This window comes from Nerophis ophidion, linkage group LG23, assembly GCF_033978795.1.
Source record: "Nerophis ophidion isolate RoL-2023_Sa linkage group LG23, RoL_Noph_v1.0, whole genome shotgun sequence".
NCBI lineage: Eukaryota > Metazoa > Chordata > Actinopteri > Syngnathiformes > Syngnathidae > Nerophis > Nerophis ophidion.
The window spans coordinates 1201170-1229134 of record NC_084633.1 but is presented as its reverse complement, the minus strand read 5'-3'; the positions used below and the strand labels follow the sequence as shown (position 1 = coordinate 1229134).

At 41.8% G+C, this 27965-nt stretch overlaps 2 protein-coding genes across 2 annotated transcripts in view; both read right to left on the bottom strand.

Moving 5' to 3' along the window:
* Positions 1 to 14: 14 nt before the first annotated feature.
* Positions 15 to 16812, bottom strand: LOC133541375 (ribosomal RNA-processing protein 7 homolog A-like). The gene is made up of 7 exons (XM_061884762.1): positions 16686 to 16812; positions 16343 to 16485; positions 11340 to 11462; positions 10612 to 10735; positions 10447 to 10544; positions 10168 to 10375; positions 15 to 462 (listed from the first exon to the last, which is right to left on the bottom strand). Exons 1-7 carry the CDS (start codon positions 16747 to 16749, stop codon positions 377 to 379), a joined length of 846 nt encoding a protein of 281 aa, XP_061740746.1. The 5' UTR covers positions 16750 to 16812; the 3' UTR covers positions 15 to 376.
* A 1314-nt stretch (positions 16813 to 18126) lies between these two features.
* LOC133541264 (polymerase delta-interacting protein 3-like) overlaps positions 18127 to 27965 on the bottom strand; it is an 11545-nt gene continuing 1706 nt past the window's right edge. The window contains exons 4-7 of the mRNA XM_061884554.1: positions 23102 to 23179; positions 22893 to 23022; positions 20014 to 20080; positions 18127 to 18949 (exon numbers count right to left, since the gene is read on the bottom strand). Of these exons, the coding sequence (XP_061740538.1) occupies positions 18736 to 18949; positions 20014 to 20080; positions 22893 to 23022; positions 23102 to 23179 (489 nt within the window). The 3' untranslated portion in view covers positions 18127 to 18735. The remainder of the gene's footprint in view (positions 18950 to 20013; positions 20081 to 22892; positions 23023 to 23101; positions 23180 to 27965) is intronic.

The following is a 27965-nucleotide window of genomic DNA, read 5'->3' as shown; positions in this document are numbered from 1 at the left end:
AGCACACTAAACAGTAATTCTCCACATTTTTATGACACGAGCTTATAAATAAGACCTGATCAAGTTGCTTACATGAGTGATGGAATGTTCCTGTTTGGACCACAAAAGATCATTTTGGTGTCCATTTCGAAAACGACACATTTCCCCAATGACAAACTTCCTCAACAGTTTTACATTCCGAGAAAATGGAAAAATTGCCGACCTCTGCCAAGGAAATGTTCCGCACAACGGACCATGATGCAACTTGTCTGCAATTTTGTTTGTTTTCAACTGGAAGCTCTGAGGTTGGGATATTTTTTACTTGCCAATGTAAGCAGGTGGATGGGAGCAATGTTCAGGCATGTCATGTGACCAAAATGAGCGTCACAATAACGTTTTAATAGGGCCGGAATTTTCTTTGAGCTCTCAGGAGAGCAATTTTCTGTTTGTCCTCCTCAAATTTTTTCCTCAGCTCAGCAATATCTGGAAAAGAGAACAAAAAATTGATAATTAGGGAGCACGTTAAAATGTTACCCTATACAGTAAACAGAGGTGGTAGAGTAGCCAGAAATTGTACTCAAGTAAGAGTACTGTTACTTTAGAGATGTATTACTCAAGTAAAAGTAAGGAATAGTCACCCAAATATTTACTTGAGTAAAAGTAAAGAGTATGTTGTGAAAAAACTACTCAAGTACTGAGTATCTGATGAGTAACCTGATTACGGCAACAAGTAATGCACAAAAACATAAAAATGGCAATGAACAAATTCAGAGCCAGGAATATCTATTAAGCAACTAAAACAATAATATATTTTCAATAATAGTACATAAAAAAAAAAAAAAAAGGCACATTGAGCTACAATAACTTAACAGCACCGTAGGCTCAGTAGGGATTCATTGATTTGATTGATTGAAACTTTTATTAGTAGATTGCACAGTACAGTACATATTCCATACAGTTGAGCACTAAATGGTAACACCCCAATAAGTTTTTCAACGTTAATCAATTACTTAATAAATGACCAAGTCGAGGTGATCTACCTCATATATACATATACATACACACATATATCATATACATATATATAAATATATATATATAAACATACATTTATATATACAGTATATAATTTATATTTATTTATTTTGCCGTTTTTGTTGACATATTAAAGGTGTTTTAATGAATATCTTTGTTTTCAATTAACATATCTTTTTTTAAATATCTCGGTAGTTCTGTTCGCCTTGTCCTATTCCCTATTGCTTTATTTAAAATATTTCATGTAGCCTATACAGTGGGGCAAAAAAGTATTTAGTCAGCCACCGATTGTGCAAGTTCTCCCACTTAAAATGATGACATAGGTCTGTAATTTTCATCATAGGTACACTTCAACTGTGAGAGACAAAAAAAAAATCCAGGAATTCACATTGTAGGAATTTTAAAGAATTTATTTGTAAATTAGGGTGGAAAATAAGTATTTGGTCAACAACAAAAATTCAACTCAATACTTTGTAATATAACCTTTTTTTGGGGCAATAACAGAGGTCAAACGATTACTATAGGTCTTTACCAGGTTTACACACACAGTAGCTGGTATTTTGGCCCATTCCTCTATGCAGATATTCTCAAGAGCAGTGATGTTTTGGGGCTGTCGCCGAGCAACACAGACTTTCAATTCCCTCCACAGATTTTCTATGGGGTTGAGTACCGGAGACTGGCTAGTCCACTCCAGTACTTTCAAATGCTTTTTACAGAGCCACTCATTCGTTGCCCGGGCGTTGTGTTTGGGATCATTGTCATGCTGGAAGACCCAGCCACGTTTCCTCTTCAAAGCTCTCACTGATGGAAGGAGGTTTTGGCTCAAAATCTCACGATACATGGCCCCATTCATTCTTTCCTTAACACGGATCAGTCGTCCTGTCCCCTTAGCAGAAAAACAGCCCCAAAGCATGACGTTTCCACCCCCATGCTTCACAGTAGGTGTGGTGTTCTTGGGATGCAACTCAGTATTCTTCTTCCTCCAAACACGATGAGTTGAGTTTATACCAAAAAGTTCTATTTTGGTTTCATCTGACCACATGACATTCTCCCAATCCTCTGATGTATCTTCCATGTGCTCTCTGGCAAACTTCAGACGGGCCTGGACATGCACTGGCTTAAGCAGGGGGACACGTCTGGCACTGCAGGATTTGATTCCCTGTCGGCGTAGTGTGTTACTGATGGTAACCTTTGTTACTTTGGTCCCAGCTCTCTGTAGGTTATTCACCAGGTCTCCCCGTGTGGTTCTGGGATTTTTGCTCACCGTTCTCATGATCATTTGACCCCACGGGATGAGATCTTGCGTGGAGCCCCAGATCGAGGGAAATTATCAGTGGTTTTGTATGTCTTCCATTATCTGATAATTGCTCCCACGGTTGATTTTTTCACACCAAGCTGCTTGCCTATTGTAGATTCACTCTTCCCAGTCTGGTGCAGGTCTACAATTTTTTTTCTGGTGTCCTTCGACAGCTCTTTGGTCTTGGCCATAGTGGAGTTTGGAGTCTGACTGTTTGAGACTGTGGACAGGTGTCTTTTATACAGATAACGAGTTCAAACAGATTCCATTAATACAGGTAATGAGTGGAGGACAGAAGAGCTACTTAAAGAAGAAGTTACAGGTCTGTGAGAGCCAGAGATCTTCCTTGTTTGAAGTGACCAAATACTTATTTTCCACCACAATTTACAAATAAATTCTTTAAAATTCCTACAATGTGAATTCCTGGATTTTTTTTCACATTCCGTCTCTCACAGTTGAAGTGTACCTATGATGAAAATTACAGACCTCTGTCGTCATTTTAAGTGGGGGAACTTGCACAATCGGTGGCTGACTAAATACTTTTTTGCCCCTCTGTATAGGCTACATGAAATATTTTAAATAAAGCAATAGGGAATAGGACAAGGATAACAGAACTACCGAGATATTTAAAAAAAGATAATATGTTAATATGATTGACTCTTCTTTTCCTCTTAAGTATTTGATGATATGTTCTTTTAGGGAATCGATAGTCAAATATTGCAAATATAGGCAGATGATCACTTATGTCATTTATCACTAAACCAGTAGTGATCTGAATCCCTAAAACACTTGTAAAGATACAGGGATGGGAATGAAGATTTACAAAATCAGCCGAAATTTTTTTAATCCTAAAACACCGTTTTGCGGAAGGCCGGATGGGTCTGGAGCATGCGCCCCCAGAAAAATTTTGAAATCTATATTAGCTTAGGATACATTTCCTGCTATTTTGACACAAAATCTAACAATATTCTCCTGACCAAAATTTCAAATTTTTTAGCAAATATTTTCATAAAAATGTACCATGTGATGAAATTTATGTATAAGAGTTTACACATATATTAAATTCTTGCACACTTTTGGATTATTTGGAATTCTCTGCCTTGTACTGATAACTAGGTCAACGCAGAGTAGAGATGTGCGGTTTGCGGTCTCATCCGCGGAGTCCGCGGATAAACCGCGGGTCGGGCGGGTGACATGACGAAAAAATAGATTTTAAATGGATTCGGGCGGGTGGCGGTTGAACCATTCTGAAATATATATACATAGTTAAATGTTATGTTGAAGAGGTTCATTTAGCCTACTGACGTGTATTTATAAATGGTTGATTTCTATAGGCTATTAAGGTAAAGTGTTGTACCTGACAACACTTGATGGCATATAACACGTCACGCTAACATCACGTGGCACCTCTGATGAAGGCTGCAGAAGCAAGGTAGCCGAAACTTGTCAGGTACAACACTTTACCTTACTAACCTATATAAATCAACCATTTATAAATAGTTGAATGTTGTTACCCACATACGAAAAACGAGCAGCACTCTTTGAAACAGTATGTGAACATACTTTTATTTTGAAGTGTCTCGTTTGGTCTGTCGACGGATGTAAGGAAGCTACTTCCGGGTATGGGCAACGAGGTATTTGTCATTTGTTGGTATTTTCTTGGTAAAATGTTTGATCCACATGCTGTGCAAGTTATTATTTTTACGTTTGTAACATGCTTTATTTATTACAGTATTCAAGGTGAATTTGAAGGGAAAGGAAGCCTTCAAATGAATCAGTTCAAGAAAGCCATTGTGTCTATGCTTTTTGGAGGGAGTTACACTTTCTAACCTCACTAATGCCTTGCATCGTCTGTATTAGATATATAACAACGGGTGGGGGGCGGGCGGTTGTGGCTTTGATAAAATGTTGGTTTGGGTGGATGACGACTTTAGTGATGCGGTTGTGGATGATATAATTGTTTATCCGCTAGGGGTGTAACGGTACACAAACATTTCGGTTCGGTACGTACCTCGGTTTAGAGGTCACGCTTCGGTTCATTTTTGGTACAGTAAGAAAACAACAAAATATAAATTTTTGTGTTATTTATTTACCAAATTTGTAAACAATGGCTTTATCCTTTTAACATTGGGAACACTATAATAATTCTGCCCACGTTAATCCACATTAAACTGCGTCAAGTTGTTGCTTTGATTAAACAGTTTCAAGTCAACTCATCATGCTTAATTTATTACAGCATTTGGGAAGCCTGTAGTTGACCTTTATTATCCATCCATCCATCCATCCATCCATCCATTTTCTACCGCTTATTCCCTTTCGGGGTCGCGGGGGGCGCTGACGCCTATCTCAGCTACAATCGGGCAGAAGGCGGGGTACACCCTGGACAAGTCGCCACCTCATCGCAGGGCCAACACAGATAGACAGACAACATTCACACTCACATTCACACACTAGGGCCAATTTAGTGTTGCCAATCAACCTATCCCCAGGTGCATGTCTTTGGAAGTGGGAGGAAGCCGGAGTACCCGGAGGGAACCCACGCATTCACGGGGAGAACATGCAAACTCCACACAAAAAGATCCCGAGCCTGGATTTGAACTCAGGACTGCAGGACCTTTGTATAGTGAGGCAGACGCACTAACCCCTCTTCCACCGTGAAGCCGACTTTTATTATGTAAATGTTATATTTGTATCAACATGTTATAGCAGGGACCCTGCCATTCAAAACTAGGCTGCTACATTACTAATGATTCATCTAACTATAGCTGAAAAAATAGTAATATAGCAACACAATGGAGTTCAATGAAATAACAGACAGGGCTTTGCTGCCCCTAACACACACACACTCGCACTCGCACGCACGCACGCACACACCGCAAAATGAGTTAACGTTACGCTAAAAGCTAAATAGCCTTCACCTCAAGCCAGAACTGTGAGTTGAAGTTTCTAAAAGGTCAACGGGCTCATAGTGATGTTTTTAATAGTTGTGACTGGGAAGTGTTTTTTTATGATTTGGGGAGAGTCCGCTGCTCCCCTGCTAAACGAATATCTGCTTGATGCTGACGCATTGACTACATCGCTCTGAATACGCCCTGCTGATTGGCTGTTACTTCGCTCTGAATATGCCCTGCTGATTGGCCGTTACATCGCTCTGAATATGCACTGCTGATTGGCTTTGTATGTAACCAATCAGATGGTTGTGTGGGCGGGAATATGCTTGCTGCTCAGACAGAGGCAGAAAGCAGAGCAGCTTGTGAAGACTTATTTTTACAAACGAAACCCCCGTACCGAAACGGTTCAATACAAATACACGTACCGTTACACCCCTACTATCCGCGCATCTCTAATGCAGAGACAAAAACAACCCTGGCGGCGCCAAAATTGGCGGAATTCCGCGGATCCGCGGAAAATTCCCATCCCTGAAGATATTGTCTATTAAGGTTGCACTAGTTGTGGTTATTCTGTTAGGCTTTGTAATTAATGGGTACAGCCCTTTTACATATAATATTTCTAAAAAATCTGATGTTTGTTTATGTGAATCTACCTTTAGAAGATCAATATTATAATCTCCACAAATCACGATAATTCTATTTTTATATGGACCAATAATCATTTCCTCTAATTTATCCATGAAGGTTTCCACTTTTGATCCTGGTTCGGTCCATCCATCCATCCATTATCTTCCGCTTATCCGAGGTCGGGTCTCAGGTGCTGCAGCCTAAGCAGAGAAGCCCAGACTTTCCTCTCCACAGCCACTTGGTCCAGCTCCTCCCGGGGGATCCTGAGGCGTTCCCAGGCCAGCCGGGAGACATAGTCTTCCCAACGTGTCCTGGGTCTTCCCCGTGGCCTCCTGCCGGTCGGGTGTGCCCTAAACACCTCCCTAGGGAGGTGTTCGGGGGGCATTCTGAGCAGATGCCCAAATCACCTCATCTGGCTCCTCTCGATGTGGAGGAGCAGCGGCTTTATTTTGAGCTCTTCCCGGATGGAAGAGCTTCTCACCCTATCTCTAAGGGAGAGCCCCGCCACCCGGCGGTGGAAACTCATTTAGGCCGCTTGTACACGTGATCTTGTCCTTTCGGTCATAACCCAAATCTCATGACCATAGGTGAGGATGGGAACGTAGATCGACCGGTAAAATGAGAGTTTTGCCTTCCGACTCAGCACCTTCTTCACAACGGATCGATAAAGCGTCCGCATTACTGAAGACGGCGCACTGATCCATCTGTCGATCTTACGATCCACTCTGTCCTCACTTGTGAACAAGACTCAGAGTTACTTGAACTCCTCCACTTGGGGCAAGATCTCCTCCCCAATCTGGAGATGACACTCCACCCTTTCCCGGGCGAGAACCATGGACTCGGACTTGGAGGTGCTGATTCTCATCCCAGTTGCTTCACACTCGGCTGCGCACCGATCCAAAGAGAGCTGAAGATCCTGGCCATTTGAAGCCATCAAGACCACATTATCTGCAAAAAGCAGAGACCTAATCCTGCAGCCACCAAACAGGATCCCCTCAACGCCCTGACTGCGCCTAGAAATTCTGTCCATAAAGGTTATGAACAGAATCGGTGACAAAGGGCAGCCTTGGCGGGGTCAAACCCTCACTGGAAATGGGTCCGACTTACTGCCGGCAATGCGGACCGAGCTCTGACATTGATCGTACAGGGAGCGGACCGCCACAATCAGACAGTCCGATACCCCATACTCTCTGAGCACTCCACACCCGAATTCCCGGGGGACACGGTCGAATGCCTTCTCCACAAAGCACATGTAGACTGGTTGGGCAAACTTCCATGCACCCTCAAGGACCCTGCCAAGAGTATAAAGCTGGTCTACCGTTCCACGATCAGGACAAAAACCACACTGTTCCTCCTGGATCCGAGGTTCGACTATTCGGCATAGCCTCCTCTCCAATACACCTGAATAGACCTGAGGAGTTTGATACCACGATAGTGGGAACTCACCCTCCGGTTCCCCTTCTTAAAGAGAGGAACCACCTCCCCGGTCTGCCAATCACCGATGTCCACGTGTTTTGCAGAGTCTTGTCTACCAAGACAGCCCCACAGCATCCAGAGCCTCATCCACCCCCGGGGCCTTGCCACCGAGGAGCTTTTTAACTACCTCCGCAACCTCAGCCCCAGAATTAGGAGAGCCCACCACAGATTCTCCAGGCACCGTTTCCTCATAGGAAGACGTGTTGGTGGGATTGAGGAGGTCTTCGAAGTATTCCCTCCACCGATCCACAACAGCCGCAGTAGAGGTCAGCAGCACACCATCCTCACTATACACGGTGTTAAAAGTGCACTGCTTCCCCCCCCTGAGGGGGCGGATGGTGGTCCAGAATCGCTTTGAAGACGTCCGGAAGTCGTTTTCCATGGCTTCACCAAACTCCTCCAATGCCCGAGTTTTTGCCTGCGCGACCACTATAGCCGCACTTCGCTTGACTTGTCCGTACCTGTCCACTGCCTCTAGAGTCCCATGAGCCAAAAGGACCCGATAGGATTCTTTCTTCAGCTTTACGGCATCCCTCACCGCTGGTGTCCACCAGCGGGTTCTAGGATTACTGCCACGACAGGCACCAACCACCTTGCGGCCATAGCTCCAATCAGCCGCCTCGACAATAGAGGCACGGAACATGGTCCACTCGGACTCAATGTCCAGCACCTCCTTCGTGACATGTTCAAAGTTCTTCTGATGGTGGAAATTGAAACTCTCTCTGACAGGAGACTCTGCTAGGCGTTCCCAGCAGACCCTCACAATGAGTTTGGGCATGCCAGGTCTGTCCGGCATCCTTCCCCACCATTGGAGCCAGCTCACCAACAGGTGATGATCAGTAAAAAGCTCTGCCCCTCACTTCACCCGAGTGTCCTAAACATGAGGCCGCAAATCCGATGACACAACTACAAAGTCAATCATAGAACTGCGACCGAGGGTGTACTGGTGCCAAGTGCACATATGGACACCCTTATTCTTGAACATTGTGTTTGTTAGGGACAGTCCGTGACTAGCACAGAAGTCCAATAACAAAGCACCACTTGGGTTCAGATCTGGGCGGCCATTCTTCCCAATCACGCCTCTCCAGGTTTCACTGTCGTTGCCAACATGAGCGTTGAAGTCCCTCAGCAGAACAAGGGAATCACCCGAGGGAGCACTCTCCAGTACTCCCTCAAGGGAATCCAAAAAGAGTGGGTACTCTGAGCTGCTGTTTAATGCATAAGCACAAACAACAGTCAGGACATGTCCCCCCCACCCGAAGGCGAAGGGAAGCTACCCTCTCGTCCACTGGGTTAAAGTCCACCGTGCAGGCTTTGAGCCGGGGGGAAAAAGAACTGCCACCCCAGCCCGTATCCTCTCATTGCTTGCAACGCCAGAGTGGAAGAGAGTCCAACCCCTCTCGAGAGAACTGGTTCCAGAGCCCTTGCTGTGTGTCAAAGTAAGTCCAACTATATCTAGCCGGAACTTCTCCACTTCACGCACCAGCTCAGGCTCCTTCCCTCCCAGCGAGGTGACGTTCCACGTCCCAAGAGCTAGCTTATGTAGCCGAGGATCAGACCACCAAGTACCCTACCTTCGGCTGCCGCTCAGCTCACACCGCACCCGACCTCTATGACCTCTCCCATGGGTGGTGAGCCCATTGGAGGGGGGACCCACTTTGCTTTTTCGGGCTGAGCCCGGCCGGGCCCCATGGGGACAGGCCCGGCCACCGGGCGCTCGCCATCGTGCCCCACCTCTGGGCCTGGCTTCAGAAGGGGGCCCCGGTGACCCGCGTACGGTCGAGGGAAATATAGGCGCTTCATTTGTACCATTCATAAAGATCTTTGAGCTGCTTTTTGTCTGATCCCTCCCCTAAGACCTGTTTGTCTTGGGAGACCCTACCAGGGGCCCCCGGACAACATAGCTCCTAGGATCATTGGGACACGCTAACTCTTCTACCACGATAAGGTGGCAGCTCGAAAGGAGCCTGGTTCGGTCATTAACCTGAATTACTTGTCTACAAGATGGTGGCATACTTGCAGCAATTATACTGTCAAGTAATCAAAGATTTAAAATAGGTTAATAATTAATTCCTTCAGACCCTTTGCTCAATATTCATTTTAGTCTAGTCAGGGAGGTGACCAAGAACCCGAAGCTCACTGAAGAGAGAGTAGAACCTTCCAGAAGACCAAGCATCTCTGCAGCAACCCACCAATCAGGCCAGACGGAAGCCATTTCTTAGTAAAAGGTTTGCCAAAATGCACCCGAAAGACCCTCACACCATGAGAAACTAAATTCTAATATAAGATTGAAGTCTTTGGCGTGAATGTTTGGGGCAAACCAAGCACCGCTCATCACCAGGCCAGTACCATCCCGACAGTGAAGCATGGTGGTGGTAGCATCATGCTGCGGGGATGCTTTTCAGCAGAGACTAGTCAGTATAGAGGGCAAGATGAATGCAGCAATGTACAGTGCACAATGTACATCCTGGATGAAAACCGACACATCCAACCTGATGGAGCTTGAGAGGTGCTGCAAAGAAGAATGGTTGAAAGTGTCCAAAGATAGGTGTGCCAAGATTATGGCATTAACAAAGTACTGAGCAAAGAGCCTGAATACTTATCAACGTGATATTTCAGTGTTTCTTTTTAATTCATTTGGTGAAAATTATGTTTTTTTTCTATCCAGATGGAGAGTGTGCATTGATGAGAAATAAAATTAACTTTTTTGATTTTAGCAAATGTCTGCAATGAAAGAGTACAACATTTGAAGGGGTGTGAATACTTTCCCTGCCCAAAGAATCTATGTGAATTTAGGATTAAAAAATAAGCTTTTATCCAGTATTTTCGCAGGCTGAATATATATATTGAAAAAAAACGTACGTTCTTTCTGCGTGTTTTTGTGCTGCCAAGCGTAGAAGTTGAGGAGCTCTTTCCTCTTCTTCTTCCTCCTCTCCTTCCGTAGCGTCCTTTCGTCGGCGGCCTCGCTGTAGGGCCGGGCCTTGGCGCCCTTGGGACCCTTGGTCACCTTCACCCAGCCCCCCTGGTCCTCCTCTTGTTGCTCCGCCTCCAGCTTCTGCTGCTCCTCTTCCTGGTACAAACAAGCACGTTAAGGCACCGCGGCGGAGTCAAGGGGGGGGGGGGGGGGGGGGGGGCGCTTACCCTTTCCTTTTTGAGGTCAAAGTTCTTCATGAGGTTGTCGACCACGTGTTGGAGTCTGTCCGGCTGCACAAGGTTGTTTTTGTACTGCTGGATCCATTCTGCCGAGGGGTGAAAACGTCGGAAAGAAACACGGGGAGATAATAATAACCCTGACCGTTGACTCACTGCGTACTCCGGTTTTGACCCCGGGTTGCGTGGAGCAGACGACCAAAGGGACGTCAAAAGGGTGCGACTTCACCGCAGCGATGCCGGAGCAAGCCCGGAAGACGACGTAGCCCACTTTGAAGCACTAGGAACATGACAAAGGGACAGTGAGGACCATACTTGCCAACCCTCCCAGTTTTCCCGGGAGACTCCCTAATTTCAGTGCCCGTCCCGAAAATCTCCCGGGGCAACAATTTTCCCGAATTTCTCCCGATTACCACCCGGAACACAATATTGGGGGCGTGCCTTAAAGGCTCTTCCTTTAGCGTCCTCTAAACCTGTCGTCACGTCCGCTTTTCTTCCATACAAACAGTGTACGAGTCACATAATATATGCGGCTTTCACAGACACATAAGTGAATGCAATGCATTCTTGGTCAACAGCCATACAGGTCACACTGTCGGTGGCCGTATAAACAACTTTAACACTGTTACAAATATGCGCCACACTGTGAACCCACACCAAACAAGAATGACAAACACATTTCGGGAGAACATCCGCACCGTAACACAACAGAACAAATACCCAGAACCCCTTGCAGCACTAACTCTTCCGGGACGCTACAATATACACCGCCCACTGCCACCAACCTCCAGCCCCCATCTCCCAAATTCGGAGGTCTCAAGGTTGGCAAGTATGGTGAGGACTTGTTTTGAGAAAATGAAATCCTGATAGTGAAAAATAAAGACCTGCTTCTGGGCGGGCTTGAAGTATCGGGACGGTTTGGCGCCGGAGTGAAAGGATCCCGGATGCTCATTTAACTCCACAGACGTAACTAAGCCAAACTGGGAGAAGAGTTCCTTGACGACGCCCTGAAAGACACACATTGGAACTAATGGGAACAGGAATTCACGATTCAAATGTTTGTGGAACTAAATTCATTATATTTATTGTAGAAAAAAGACTAAACAAGGAAAACACTTGGTTTAAATTATATACTCACTTTTGCTCCCATTTTCTTCATTTAAAACTTTGTGGTCTAAATCAGTGGTTCTCAACCTTTTTTCAGTGATATACCCCCTGTGAATTTTTTTTTTAATTCAAGTACCCCCTAATCAGAGCAAAGAATTTTGGGTTGAAAAAAGGAGTTAAAGAAGTAAAATACAGCACTATGTCATCAGTTTCTGATTTATTAAATTGTATAACAGTGCAAAATATTGCTCATTTGTAGTGGTCTTTCTTGAACTAGTTGGAAAAAAGATGTAAGAATAACTAAAAACTTGTTGAAAAACAAACAAGTGATTCAATTATAAACAAAGATTTCTACACATAGACGTAATCATCAACTTAAAGTGCCCTCTTTGGGGATTGTAATAGAGATCCATCTGGATTCATGAACTTAATTCTAAACATTTCTTTACAAAAAAATAAGTCTTTAATGTCAATATTTGACGTGGATGCTTTTAAAAAAGGCTTCAGAACCCAACTTTTTAAAAAAGCCTTTTTATAGACATACATGCTGGTTCTAGCTATTGGGCTGTTTCTAGTTTTATATTTTATTTATTTTTTATTATTACTATTTTTTTACACTGTGGCACTTTGAGGTTGTTTGCTCATCGTAAAGTTTTTTTTTTACAAATAAGATCTAATATTATTATTATTATATTTATGGAACATGTCCACAAAAAAATGGAGCTGTCAACGCCGAATATTGTCTTGTCACAGTTTATGAACTTACATTCAAATTTTGTTGAAATATTATTCAATAAATATATTTATAAAGGATTTTTGAATTGTTGCTATTTTTAGAATATTTAAAAAAATCTCACGTACCCCTTGGCATACCTTCAAGTACCCCCAAGGGTACGCGTACCCCCATTTGAGAACCACATAGTCTCTCTTACTGCTATTGTACTATTTTTTCAGCTATAGTTACGTAAATAATTAGTACTGTAGCAGCGTAGTTTTAAATGGCAATCAACTACAGGCTTCCCAAATGCTGTAATAAATTAAGCAGAGAACCCAAAAGGGACAAGCGGTAGCAAATGGATGGATGGAGTTGAGCATATGTTAGCATGTGGCCCCATTTTTAACTCTTTTTTTCAAATGCTTACTGCAAACGCTTACTTACAGTAAGTCATTGATTTGACTTTGTAAGTCATTATTTTAGTATATCAGGTAACTAAGACTGTTTTTTTCTACTTTACGGAAAAATATCGAGATATATATATCGTAAATTGCCATTCAGCAAATAGAGTGGAAAACACAACCAAAAATTTTAGGCTACTTCACGCGACGAAGCCGGCCTACATCACCACTGTCTGTAGTCTATTGCCCCCCCAGGCTGTAGTGGCAGCGACGAGGTGGAAACGTGATGGCGACAGGCCGAGATACACCGATCCTTACAAAACCCACCCATCACTTCCCCGGTCCCCTCCCCCTGGAGAGTCACCACCTTAACTAACACATTTCCTGAAGGAAACACTGTAATGGCACTAGCATTTACTTAAATGCCTACTGAAATTAGATTTTCTTATTTAAACGGGGATAGCAGGTCCATTCTATGTGTCATACTTGATCATTTTGTGACATTGCCATATTTTTGCTGAAAGGATTTAGTAGAGAACATCGACAATAAAGTTCACAACTTTTGGTCACGAATAAAAAAGCCTTGCCTTTACCGGAAGTAGCAGACGATGTGCACGTGACGTCACGGGTTGTAGGGCTCCTCACATCCTCACATTGTTTACAATCATAGCCAGCAGCAGCTAGAGCTATTCAGACCAAGAAAGCGACAATTTCCCCATTAATTTGAGCGAGGATGAAAGATTCGTGGATGAGGAAATTTAGAGTAAAGGACTAGAAAAAAAAAAAAAAAGTAAAAAAAAAAAGTAAAAAAAAAAAGGCGATTGCAGTGGGAGCGATTCAGATGTTATTAGGACACATTTGCTAAGATAATTCTGGAAAATCCCTTATCTGCCTATTGTGTCGCTAGTGTTTTAGTGAGATAAAAAGTACCTGAAAGTGGAGGGGTGTGGCCACGGGTTTGTTGACGCCAGAGTCTCTGAGGGAAGTCACAAAGCTGCAGCAGGACGGAATCTCAGCTGATGGCTCCGGTAAGAGGCAACTTATTCCCACAATTTTCTCACCGAAAACTGCCGGTTGACATGTACTCGGGATCCATGTTCGCTTGACCGCTCTGATCCATTGTAAAGCTTCATCTTCGGGAATTTTAAACAACGAAACACCGGCCGTGTTTGTGTGGCTAAAGGCTAAAAGCTTCCCACCTCCATCTTTCTACTTTGACTTCTCTATTATTAATTGAACAAATTGCAAAATATTCAGCAACACAGATGTCCAGAATACTGTGTAATCATGCGATTAAAGCAGACTACTTATAGCTTGGATCGGGCTGGAAAATGTCCGCTACAACCGGTGACGTCAAATGCACGTGTCATCATACGCATCATCATACCGCGACGTTTTCAACACGACATTAAAGGCCTACTGAAACCCACTATTACCGACAACGCAGTCTGATAGTTTATATATCAATGATGAAATATTAACATTGCAACACATGCCAATACGGGCTTTTTAGTTTACTAAATTGCAATTCTAAATTTCCCTCGAGTTTCTTGTTGAAAACGTCGCGGAATGATGACGTGTACGCGTGACATCACGGACCGTAAGGAAATATTAGCGCTGCGCACACACACAGCTAAAGGTCGTCTGCTTTAAATGCATAATTACACAGTATTTTGGACATCTGTGATGCTGAATATTTTGCAATTTGTTCAATTAATAATGGAGAAGTCAGAGTAGAAAGATGGAGTTGGGAATCTTTAGCCTTTAGCCACACAAACACACGGTGATTCCTTGTTCAAAATTCCCGGAGGTGAAGCTTTCCTATGGACCAGAGCGGTCAAGCGAACATGGATCCCGACCAAATGTCAACCAGCAGTTTTCGGTGAGAAAATTGTGGTAAAAAGTCGCCACTTACCGGAGATCTGCTGAGCTTGTGCCGTCCATACAGCTGCCGTCGACTTCGGCGTCAACACACCCGTGGACACGCCCCCCCGACTATCAGGTACTATTAAACACACTGAAACACTAGCAACACAATAGAAAGAAAAGGGATTTCCCAAAATTATCCTAGTAAATGTGTCTAAAAACATCTAAATCTGTCCCAATGCAATTACCTTTTTTTTTTAACTTGATTTTTTTTTTCTAACCCTTCGCTATCAACATCCTCAAACACGAATCTTTCATCATCGCTCAAATTAATGGGGAAATTGTCGTTTTCTCGGTCCGAATAGCACTTTTTGTTGGAGGCTCACATTAAAAACAATGTGAGGATGTGAGGAGCACTCACACGGGTGACGTCATCATCTGCGACTTCCGGTAGAGGCAGGGCTTTTCTATTAGCGACCAAAAGTTGCGAACTTTATCGTGGATGTTCTCTACTAAATCCATTCAGCAAAAATATGGCAATATCGCGAAATGATCAAGTATGACACATGACAATGGACCTGCTATCCCCGTTTAAATAAGAAAATCTCATTTCAGTAGGCCTTTAATTTAAGAATATTTCCTACATATTGAGCAAAAAGGTCTCTTTTGTTTTTCTGTAACCGATAGAAAAAGGAAACAGCATTTTTTTTTCATATTATTGTTATTAATTTCACCAAAATCCATCAGTTGATGTGTTTTAGTTTCTTTTTACTTTAAATATGGATTATCAGTAATATAATTTAAGTTTCTGTGGATTTATTTTTGTATTTATTTTATTTTTACAAATCTGAGCTTTTATTTTGAAAGTCTGAGGATATGACGGTGCGTAGCTGCCTTTCCCGCCAATCTGCGCCGTTCCTCACTGCGAGAGGTATATTGTTTTGCTCTGGGATTAACAAAGCATATTTCTTGAGTTTAAATGCGAAATTAATGGAAGAATGTTGGTGTGCAAATGTTTTGAGATATATTTAAGGAGGTCTTTGTGTAGTGGCGTGTTTTAAATAGCCCTTTTGAGCGAGAGCAGGAGACTTTTACCTCTATGTGCGTGAGTGAATGAGTGTGTGCGTGGGTCCTCCATGTTGTAGCCTACATGCTCAATGTATTTTTTTTGTGTGTGTGTTAGGAGTTATGTGGAGAGGAGATGACCATTGCACTCATATCGTGTCTCATGTCACTGTCATACAGGTATGTGTGTGTTTGTCCGCCATGTTAGAAATGTTTGTTTACTTTACTGTATGAGTAACGAATCTGCGCCGTTCCTCACCGCGAGAGGAGTTATGTGGAGACGAGATGATCATTGCACTCATATTGTGTCTCATGTCACTGTCATACAGGAATAAAGTTGAATGTGAGAAGTTGAACCAGCCCCGTGTCCCATGTCATTGAATGAACGCAGAGTACTACACACGAACAGCGTAGTCAGGACCCTGGCTGCATTTCTACCAAGAAAAGTGCACTGTTATTAGTGAGAATATACTTATTTTAAGATATTTTGGGGGGTTCATTGAGGTTAGCTGATCTTACTTGTTTTAGAAAGGCTGGACAAGCCGAATTTTCTTGTTCTATTGGCAGATAATTTTGCTTAGTAAAAAAAACTAATTTTTGTTTTTCTTGTTTTTGAACACTGACTTTTAGCAGTGCACTGTTCACACAAAAATACATAAAACCCCACATTTGTCTGCTGTTATTTAAACACAAGTTGATGTTATAATACTCAGGATTAGTGAGCGGGGTGTACCTCCGAGCAGTACGGGGGGATGTTGAGGACAAACAAGGTTTTATCCAGCGGTCTGTAGGAACTTTTCTCTTCCCGAACTTTGTGCTCTTTCACGTACAAGTTGTGTTGTGTGTTGGAGTAGGGGTAAAACTTGATGGGCAACACTGCAATAATAAAAGGAGAGAAATACAAAAGCTGAGTTCAAACAAAGTTAGGCAGATTGCAGTTCTTCCACGACCGGGTCTTGTCCGATTCGTTAGAAGATTAAATTATTACATATTTAATCCTAAATGACATATACATTCATGTTAGTTAATCATTTACATCTATTATTAGACTAAATCTAAGCAGTTTGTGAAAATACCTGTAAAGCCTCCTGGAATAACACAAGCCTTGCCGTTGGCATGGCTGTTCTGTGGCGTCGCCATCTTGCTGTGACTTTTCACACCGGAAGTAAAACTCAAACCAAGTCCGGAAGTCCGGAAGTCCGTTTCTTTACTTTCTTTCCTTGTTGTTTATTCCCCTTAAAAACCATAATCATGAGATAAAAAGTCAAATTTATGAGATAAAGTCATTATTTTTAGTTTATAATTTTCTTCGGTCAGTGGTCAACTTAGTAATGTTTTACATCATAAACAAGTGTACATTCATAAATTGACAATGTTACAGACCGAAATTGAACACTTTTTGCGCCTAACTCTATAAACAATGTCAAACACGAATAAAATATGAGATTTTAAAAAATAAGTAATACGTATGAGATCAAAAATTTAAATGAGACAAACGAAATTGTGCGGTAAAACAGTCAAAATTATCAGGTAAAAAATAAAATCGAAATTATGATATAAAAAGTCGTGAGGAATAAAAATGTATATTTCGGATTTTTATTACTTTTAAACTAGTGATTGTAACTTTTTATCTCATCATTTCTATTTTCTTATAATTGCTCCGACTTTTCATCCAACAATTTTGACGTTTTATATCACAATTTCGACGTTCATCTCTTAATTATGAATTTTTATATGACAATTTCGACCTAAGTAGCCCTATTACTTACTATATCATAATTACGATTTACCATTGGGATATTTTTTTAGTGGCGGAAACGGGCTTCCTTACTTTCAACTTAAAAGTCTAGTAAAAATATTTATGTACACATTTAAAAACATTTATAGCTTTTTCTTGTTGGCATTCTGAATGACGCAGTTTTTTTTGTATTATATTGTTAAAATTAAGCTCTGAAAAAATACATATTTCTATTATACATCGCAACAAAAAGAACAAAAGTCAGTTAAATTCCCACATTTTGGTAAAAACAATATCCACTGAGAGCTTATTTTTGTCCCTTTTTCAAGCGTGTATTTTCTTTTAATCAGATTTTCACAACTATTGCCACTGAAACCCATAAAAAAATTATGACGCTTTTTTGCATTATACTTTTAAAAATAAATAAAATGTGCACACTATTCAAATTTTGTATGTAAAACTGGTTTCAGAAAGCTGAATTTGTAGAAAAGGACAATTTTTTACAATTGTAATATTTTATATTGTAAGCTTCCAACTTTTCTAGAATACCTACTTAAAGCTCTGTCCATAAGAAATATCCCACCAACTTTTTGGATGAAGTGACTTCCCTTCTTCTGTATAAACCCAAATACGTTTGTCTATATAATTAATGCACACCTATTAGTATCCTTGTTTTTTAATGAAAAACATGCTTAAGTGTTTTTGCCAGCAGGCGACATATTCCAACAGGTTGTCAGATGTCACAGGAAAAGAAACAAAAACAAGTCCTGCACAAAGTCTACAAAGCTACATTTTTAATGATGTCTGACCTCTCCAGTCTGCTCTGAACGGACAAATCATAAGCAACGTAATTTACAGTATGAAACAGAAGAGGAGCAACATTTAACAAAAGGGAGATATAAACGAATGCCACACAATTCAAATGTTAGGAGTATCCGGTCACTGGTTTACATAACCAATAAATTCTAGTGAATCTTTTGTCTTAGAAAAACTGGTGTATACCGAAACATTCGGGGCTATTTTGTTGACTTTTAGCTGGCAAACCTGAATGACGTCCACACCTTTGAGTGACAAACACCTCCTGTTTAGGTGGATTTCACATAGTGGTGCCTGTCTGTAGTAGTAAAAACATCAAATTTATAACCAATTTAAACCAAATGTGATCTGAGGAGGAAAACAAAAACAAAAACTGGTCCATCTTGCAAACTAACAGTTGAATGACATCACAACAAGCAAAACAGATTATTGAATATCCACATTCCATCACTTTAGAGTAGAAATGTTCAGTGTGTAAAATCCTTTAACTATGAGCGTGTGGATCGACCGCTGACCAGATGGAAACCACAGAGGATGCAGGGGGACTTTTCAAGCGCGGTACCAGACTGGACCTAAATCTTGATGCGGAAGGCGGTGGACTGCGAGCCGGCGGGCTCGGTGGTGGAGGTGGACTGCGCCGTGGACTTGAACAGGGCTTTGAGGATGGTCTGGGGGTCCACCTCGGCGGTCGGCTGAGACGTTCGCTGGCTGGCGGAACGTGACAGGGAGGCGGGCAGGCCGTCCTTCTTGGGTGCGCTGCCAGCACCTGGGGTGTCGCTAAGCCGCCTATAGGCAAAAAGGCAGAAAATATTGTGTCACGTTTGAAGTAAATTCCAGACTATAAGCCGCTGCTTTTTTCCTGCGGCTTATAAAACCATTTCTTTAGACACGTGCAAAGACACTGAAATGGTGTGTTATCGTTTGTGCTAGGGCACTACCTTCTGGACGAGTTCGCTCACTGCAAATGAAGCTGGGTGAATGCCGACAAGTGTTTCCTGCTGTTTAAAGCTTTGAACCGTCCATAGCGTTTCAACTCGGATGGATTCTTCATTCATCACTCTAAGTAACGTTTGTACAATATAACTAAAACAAGTCACACTTACTCTAAGTGTCCTGTCTGTAGGAGTGTTTTCATGCATATAACGTAATCAAGCTAGCGGTGTTAGCATTAACTAATATGCTAACACGTTTAAAAGTGTCTGTGTTAATATTAACTTACAACGGCATTCTTTTTGTATCGTTTCAGTTTCCCAAATTCCTTAGTAAATTCATCAAAACGTCACGGTGGAGTTATTGAGTCTGTCTAGCTGATTGGAAAACTGGCTTTCGCAGCTAGTGGGTCCATGACCATGACTTCTATTCTGTTTGATTAGCCGTTTTATTGCCGTGTACAGTCGCTGTTTGGAAACAATTAATGTATTACATTTACAGAATATGTCTGTGTAAATAACTCATTACACAACGTATATATCAGGGACTTATAGTCCGGTGCGGCTAATATATGTAAAAATATGTTTTTCTTCTAAAATTTTGTGGGCGTGGCTTATATATTTGTGCGCTCTATAGTCCAGAAAACACGGTTCTTAAAGCATTTTTTATTCTCCTTTTGGAAACAAGGTAAGTAAATAAACAAAACAATATTTCTGTGTAAAAAAATAATATAGCAACATATACAGAGTGAGAAGGGGATTCATATGGCCACATTTGTCACGGTTTACTTGACGCATTAAACGTGAAGAATTGGGGGGGTTGCACTATCTAATTTAGCCACCAGAGGGCAGTGGAGTGTTGAACATCTTAAAATGGCTAAGTAGCAGATTCAAGGATGATGTTGGTTAGTGGTTACTTACAAGAGAATAGGCTGATCAGAAGTGATGACATTTCCCTGAATATGAAGGTTGCACTTCATGGGCTGACCTGTGAGTGGGTGAAAAACAACGTGATTAGGGTTGTCCCCATTCAAAAATATTTTAGTACCGGTACCAAAATGTATTTCCACTCTTTTCGTTATTTTTGTAAATAAAGGGCACCACAAAAAACATTACTGGCTTTATTTTAACAAAAAAATCTTATGGTACAATATATAGATGTTTATTATTGCAAGTTTATAGATATATGCATGCTCATTCTAGTTTTTATTTATTTTTATTATCTTTTCATTAATTTTTTTTAATACACTGTAGCACTTTGAGGTTGTTTGCTCAATGGAAAATTATTTTTACAAATAAAATCTATTATTCTTATTATCATATTCACAGTCCTCATATGTCCAGGGACGTATTTACTGAGTTTATAAACATAATATGCATTTAAAAAAGGAAAAAAGATTTTGTGACGCTAAAAAACATTGATGTTATAGTAGTATCGACTAGATCAGGGGTCACCAACACGGGTGCCCACGGGCACCAGGTAGCCCGTAAGGACCAGATGAGTCGCCTGCTGGCCTGTTCTAAATATAGCTCAAATAGCAGCACTTACCAGTGAGCTGCCTCTATTTTTTAAATTTTATTTATTTACTAGCGCTGATCTCGCTTTCTCGACCTTTTTAATTCTAAGATTGATTGATACTTTTATTAGTAGATTGCACAGTTCAGTACATATTCCGTACAATTGACCACTAAATGGTAACACCCGAATGAGTTTTTCAACTTGTTTAAGTCGGGGTCCACGTTAATCAATTCATGGAGACAAAACTCAAATAGAATTTGAAAATCCAAGAAAATATTTTAAGGACTTGGTCTTCACTTGTTTAAATAAATTCATTAATTTTGTTTACTTTGCTTCTTGTAACTTTCAGAAAGACAATTTTAGAAAAAAAATACAACCTTAAAAATGATTTTAGGATTTTTAAACACATATACCTTTTTACCTTTTAAATTCCTTCCTCTTCTTTCCTGACAATTTAAATCAATGTTCAAGTATATATATATTTTTTTATTGTAAAGAATAATAAATACATTTTGATTTAATTCTTCATTTTAGCTTCTGTTTTTTCAACTAAGAATATTTGTGAAATATTTCTTCAAACTTATGATTAAAATTAAAAAACAATATTCTGGCAAATATAGAACATCTGTAGAATCAAATTTAAATCTTATTTCAAAGTCTTTTGAATTTCTTTTAAATTTTTTGTTCTGGAAAATCTAGAAGAAATAATGATTTGTCTTTGTTAGAAATATAGCTTGGTCCAATTTGTTATATATTCTAACAAAGTGCAGATTGGATATTAACCTATTTAAAACATGTCATCAAAATTCTAAAATTAATCTTAATCAGGAAAAATTACTAATGATGTTCCATAAATTCTTTTTTTTAATTTTTTCAAAAAGATTTGAATTAGCTACTTTTTCTCTTCATTTTTTCCGGTTGAATTTTGAATTTTAAAGAGTCGAAATTGAAGATAAACTATGTTTCAAAATTTTATTTTAATTTTTTTCGTGTTTTCTCCTCTTTTAAATCGTTCAATTAAGTGTTTTTTTCATCATTTATTCTCTACAAAAAACCTTCCGTAAAAGGAAAAAAAATGTATGACAGAATGACAGACAAAAATACCCTTTATATATATATATATATTTATTTATTAAAGGTAAATTGAGCAAATTGGCTATTTCTGGCAATTTATTTAAGTGTGTAAAAAAATGGTAGCCTTTCGCATTAATCAGTAATCAAGAAGTAACTTTTGGTTTCAAAAAGGTTGGTGACCCCTGGACTAGATAATAATAATAATAATAATGTATTAGATTTATATCGCGCTTTTCTATTGTTAGATACTCAAAGCGCTCACAGAGAAGTGGGAACCCATCATTCATTCACACCTGGTGGTGGTAAGCTACATCTGTAGCCACAGCTGCCCTGGGGTAGACTGACGGAAGCGTGGCTGCCAGTTTGCGCCTACGGCCCCTCCGACCACCACGAATCATTCATTCTTTATTCATTCACCAGTGTGAGTGGCACCGGGGGCAAGGGTGAAGTGTCCTGCCCAAGGACACAACGGCAGCGATTTGGATGTCAATAGGTGGGAAGCGAACCTGCAACCCTCAGGTTTCTGGCATAGCCGCTCTACCCACTACGCCATGCCGCCCCCCAGATATACTACTGGACTTGGTATCCTTACAGTGGCTGTTAGGTGGAGATCCACCCATGGCATTTGTTTACATTCAGTAGTGCTAGCTAGTTAGTGGTGAGCTATTGTATCCTCCTACAGCGTGTAGTGAAGCATGTTTAGCCATTCCTTGTGCTCCAGTGATAATGGTGCATGTAAGAAACTTACTTTCTTTGTTGCCATGGAGGCGAGGATTAGTCATTTAGAAGTAGCTAAAACACTGCCGACTGCAGATGATTGTTAGCTGCTAGCTCGCTAGCCATGTTTTAAAGCACATCTTCCTGAGGGTGTTTCAGTGTTATGACTTCACCATTATCTTTACTTTTTCGACCAAAATGCGTCCGTTCTCCCTTTTCGGTTTACACGCTGTGTCTTCTTGTAAGTACTCCGTACGTGTGCGCAGCAGAACATGCTCCTTTACTCGTAAAACCAGCAATGTCATGACGTGTCGTCATGCTCATTTAAAAAAATAAATAAGTGGAGCAACCGGTACTTTTCAAAGAGAGTATAGTACCGTTATTGATTCATTAGTACCGCGATACTATACAAGTACCGGTATACCATACGACACTAAAAGTGATGACGGATTGTGTTTCCATACACCAGCAATCTTTAAACAACACCCACCGTCCAGGCAGCGGTTGTTGTACTTCCTGTACGCGCTCACGGCGTCCTCTTTTCGGACAAACACAACTTCAGCGACGCCCACCTTCACCAGGCGCGCCCGCTTCAGGGCACCGCAGACGCAGAACAGCTCCTGAGAGGACAAAGTATACAGTGAGTCACTAAATGGCAGCGTGGAATGCCGGACGCGCAGATTGGTGGCGTTTACTCACCACGATGTCTTCCTCCGTCACCCGGGGATGCAAGTTATTCACCGTTATTTTGGTTCCCTCCAGAGGGCTGAACACGGGCTGCAAACGACACAAACACAGCATGCCATTTAAAGGGGTTTCAAAAAGAAACTATCAAAGTGACACGAGCAAGTTGCTAATCAGGACGACGTCGCTAGTTTCAAAAAGGCCATCGAAGGGTTGTGTAGTTTCCGAAAGAAGCCTTAGCTTGTTTGTGACGCATTTACTTGTAAACTTCATCATTCCAAGATGTCAAGACGACGACGATGTGACAGGAAAAATGCATCGAGACATAAGACAGACGAAAAAACTGTGTGGCTCCATTCTGCCATACCCATAATTCAGTGTCCAAAACCTTATCACTACACAGATCCTTCCGCCATAAACGCAATTAAACATTTGCGTGTCCTTCACTATAATAAAGCACCATATAATAGTACGTATCAAGTTATTCACGCAAATGTAATAATTACAAATAATCAGAGTTCCTTATAATTAATCAGAACATGCGATATGTATAGTTTCATATTATTCAAATCAAGCAAATCAAGGCAGCTTGAAGCTCAGAACAGCCGCACTCTTTGCCCTTTCACAACAACACTTGGTCTGACTGCACTGACAAAATAAAGGTTTCAAAAAAATAACTTACACTAGCATTATATACTGACTCCCGACTACGAGCTACCACTTTTTTTTCCTGCACTTTAAACCCTGCGGCTTATAAAAAAAAGTGCTGCAAATTTAAGAATTGTTTTCCCTGCTAATTGCTACAATATTTCGTGTTGAAAAGTTTTCATAAAACCCAGAGGACTGAAATGGTGTGTGGCGCCATCTGTTAGACGAGTACACTCACTGCAGGTGCTGTGAGTTGAAAATGTACCTCCATCCATCCATCCATCCATCCATCCATCCATCCATCCATCATCTTCCGCTTATCCGAGGTCGGGTCGCGGGGGCAACAGCCTAAGCAGGGAAACCCAGACTTCCCTCTCCCCAGCCACTTCGTCTAGCTCTTCCCGGGGGATCCCGAGGCGTTCCCAGGCCAACCGGGAGACATAGTCTTCCCAACGTGTCCTGGGTCTTCCCCGTGGCCTCCTACCGGTTGGACGTTCCCTAAACACCTCCCTAGGGAGGCGTTCGGGTGGCATCCTGACCAGATGCCCGAATCACCTCATCTGGCTCCTCTCGATGTGGAGGAGCAGCGGCTTTACTTTGAGTCCCTCCCGGATGGCAGAGCTCCTCACCCTATCTCTAAGGGAGAGCCCCGCCACACGGCGGAGGAAACTCATTTCAGCCGCTTGTACCCGTGATCTTATCCTTTCGGTCATGACCCAAAGCTCATGACCATAGGTGAGGATGGGAACGTAGATCGACCGGTAAATTGAGAGCTTTGCCTTCCGGCCAGCTCCTTCTTCACCACAACGGATCGGTACAACGTCCGCATTACTGAAGACGCCGCACCGATCCGCCTGTCGATCTCACGATCCACTCTTCCCTCACTCGTGAACAAGACTCCTAGGTACTTGAACTCCTCCACTTGGGGCAGGGTCTCCTCCCCAACCCGGAGATGGCACTCCAACCTTTTCCGGGCGAGAACCATGGACTCGGACTTGGAGGTGCTGATTCTCATTCCGGTCGCTTCACACTCGGCTGCGAACCGATCCAGCGAGAGCTGAAGATCCCGGTCAGATGAAGCCATCAGGACCACATCATCTGCAAAAAGCAGAGACCTAATCCTGCGGTTACCAAACCGGAACCCCTCAACGCCTTGACTGCGCCTAGAAATTCTGTCCATAAAAGTTATGAACAGAATCGGTGACAAAGGACAGCCTTGGCGGAGTCCAACCCTCACTGGAAATGTGTTCGACTTACTGCCGGCAATGCGAACCAAGCTCTGGCACTGATCGTACAGGGAACGGACCGCCACAATAAGACAGTCCGATACCCCATACTCTCTGAGCACTCCCCACAGGACTTCCCGAGGGACACGGTCGAATGCCTTCACCAAGTCCACAAAGCACATGTAGACTGGTTGGGCAAACTCCCATGCACCCTCAAGAACCCTGCCGAGAGTATAGAGCTGGTCCACAGTTCCACGACCAGGACGAAAACCACACTGTTCCTCCTGAATCCGAGGTTCGACTATCCGACGTAGCCTCCTCTCCAGTACACCTGAATAAACCTTACCGGGAAGGCTGAGGAGTGTGATCCCACGATAATTGGAACCCACCCTCCGGTCCCCCTTCTTAAAGAGAGGAACCACCACCCCGGTCTGCCAATCCAGAGGTACTGCCCCCGATGTCCACGCGATGCTGCAAAGTCTTGTCAACCAAGACAGCCCCACAGCATCCAGAGCCTTAAGGAACTCCGGGCGGATCTCATCCACCCCTGGGGCCTTGCCACCGAGGAGCTTTTTAACTACCTCAGCGACCTCAGCCCCAGAAATAGGAGAGTCCACCACAGATTCCCCAGGCACTGCTTCCTCATAGGAAGACGTGTTGGTGGGATTGAGGAGGTCTTCGAAGTAAAAGCGTCCATAGCATTTCTGCTTGAAAGCATTCTTCATTCATCATTCCAAGCAACGTTTGTAGGTTTCACAATTGAACTATAACAGTTTTTACTTACTAAACCGTCCCATGTGTGATGTCTATAGGAGTGTTTACCTGCATATTTGCACATGCTGTTGTAATGTAATCAACACGTTTACAAGTGTTTGTGTTAGTATTAACTTACAATGGCATTTTTTTTTGCATTGTTTCAGTTTCACAAGTTCCTCAGTAAATTCACAAAAAACATCACCGTGGAGTTATTTAGTCTGTTTAGCTGATTGGAGAGCTCGCTTGCGCAGCTAGTGTGTCCATGCCATGACTTCTGTTTTGTTTGATCGGCTGTTTTACTGACGTGTTATTTGGAAACAATTAAGGTATGTAAATAAACATTTAAAAAATATTTCAATTATACTCATTTCACAGTGTACATATCTGTGACTTATAGTCCGATACGGCTAACATAAGGAAACATTTCTTTCTTCTAAAATTTAGTGGGTGTGGTTTATATACCAGTGCGCTCTATAGTCCAACAAATACGGTACTTAAAGGCCTACTGAAACCCACTACTACTGACCACGCAGTCTGATAGTTTATATATCAATGATGAAATATTAACATTGCAACACATGCCAATACGGCCTTTTTAGTTTACTAAATTGCTATTTTAAATTTCCGGCTAAGTGTTGTGTTGAAAACGTCGCGGTATGATGACTCGTATGCTGACGCGTGCGTTTGACATCTCGGGTTGTGGCGGACATTATTTTCCAGCCCAATCTAAGCTATAAGTAGTCTGCTTTAATCGCATGATTAAACAGTATTCTGGATATCTGTGTTGCTGAATCTTTTGCAATTTGTTCAATTAATAATGGAGAAGTCAAAGTCAAATGTCAACCAGCAGTTTTCGGTGAGAAAATTGTGGTAATAAGTTCGCTCTTACCTGCGACATGCGGCAACAACAGCGGAGCTTCCAGCAGCGTGACTTGCCTCAGACACGGAGTCAACACACGTACCCGTGGCCACACCCCTGCGACTTTAGGTACTGTTTAATCTCACTAAAACACTAACACAATGGGCAGTTAAGGGATTTTCCAGAATTATCATAGTAAATGTGTGTAATAGCATCTGCAATCGCCTTTTTTTTTTTTTAACTTTTTTTCCCTAGTCCTTTACTCTCAATATCCTCATGCACGAATATTTAATCCTCGCTCAAATTAATGGGGAAATTGTCGCTTTCTCGGTCGGAATAGCTCTTGCTGCTGGAAGCTCACATTATAAACAATGTGAGGATGTGAAGAGCCCTACAACCAGTGACGTCACACGCAAATCGTCTGCTACTTCCAGTAAAGGCAAGGCTTTTTTATTAGCGACCTAAAGTTGCGAACTTTATCGACAATGTTCTCTACTAAATCCTTTCAGCAAAAATATGGCAATATCGCGAAATGATCAAGTATGACACATAGAATGGACCTGCTATCCCCGTTTAAATAAGAAAATGTCATTTCAGTAGGCCTTTAAAGCCTTTATTGATACAATTACAAAAAACATTAGGCTTTTAATTAAAATACAATGTTGAAAAAGCGGTTTTGAAACAATAAAAGTGAGAATTTTTGCATTTAATTAAACATTTGTGAGTTTGTAAAGTGGCCTAGTGGTTAGAGTGTCCGCCCTGAGATCGGTAGGTTGTGAGTTTAAACCCCGGCGGAGTCATACCAAAGAATATAAAAATGGGACCCATTACCTCTCTGCTTGGCACTCAGCATCAAGGGTTGGAATTGGGGGTTAAATCATCAGAATGATTCCCGGGGGCGGCACCGCTGCTGCCCACTGCTTCCCTCACCTCCCAGGACGTGAACAAGGGGATGGGTCAAATGCAGAGGACAAATTTTGCCACACCTAGTGGCACTTTAACAAATTATGATATAATTGTTGAAGTACAATTGGGAATTTAACAAATTACGATATGTTTGATGAATATTGCAAGTACGACACAAATGAACAGATAAAGACAAGCACAAGATAAAAAAATCCAAATGGAAAAATGTATTTAATCCTATTTTCTTATTGCTAATATTTTAAAGGCCTACTGAAATGAGATTTTCTTATTTATACGGGGATAGCAGGTCCATTCTGTGTCATACTTGATCATTTCGCGATATTGCCATATTTTTGCTGAAAGGATTTAGTAGAGAACATAGACGACAAAGATCGCAACTTTTGGTCGCTAAAAAAAAAGCCTTGCCTGTACCGGAAGTAGCAGACGATGTGGGTGTGAAGTCACGGGTTGTGGAACTCCTCAC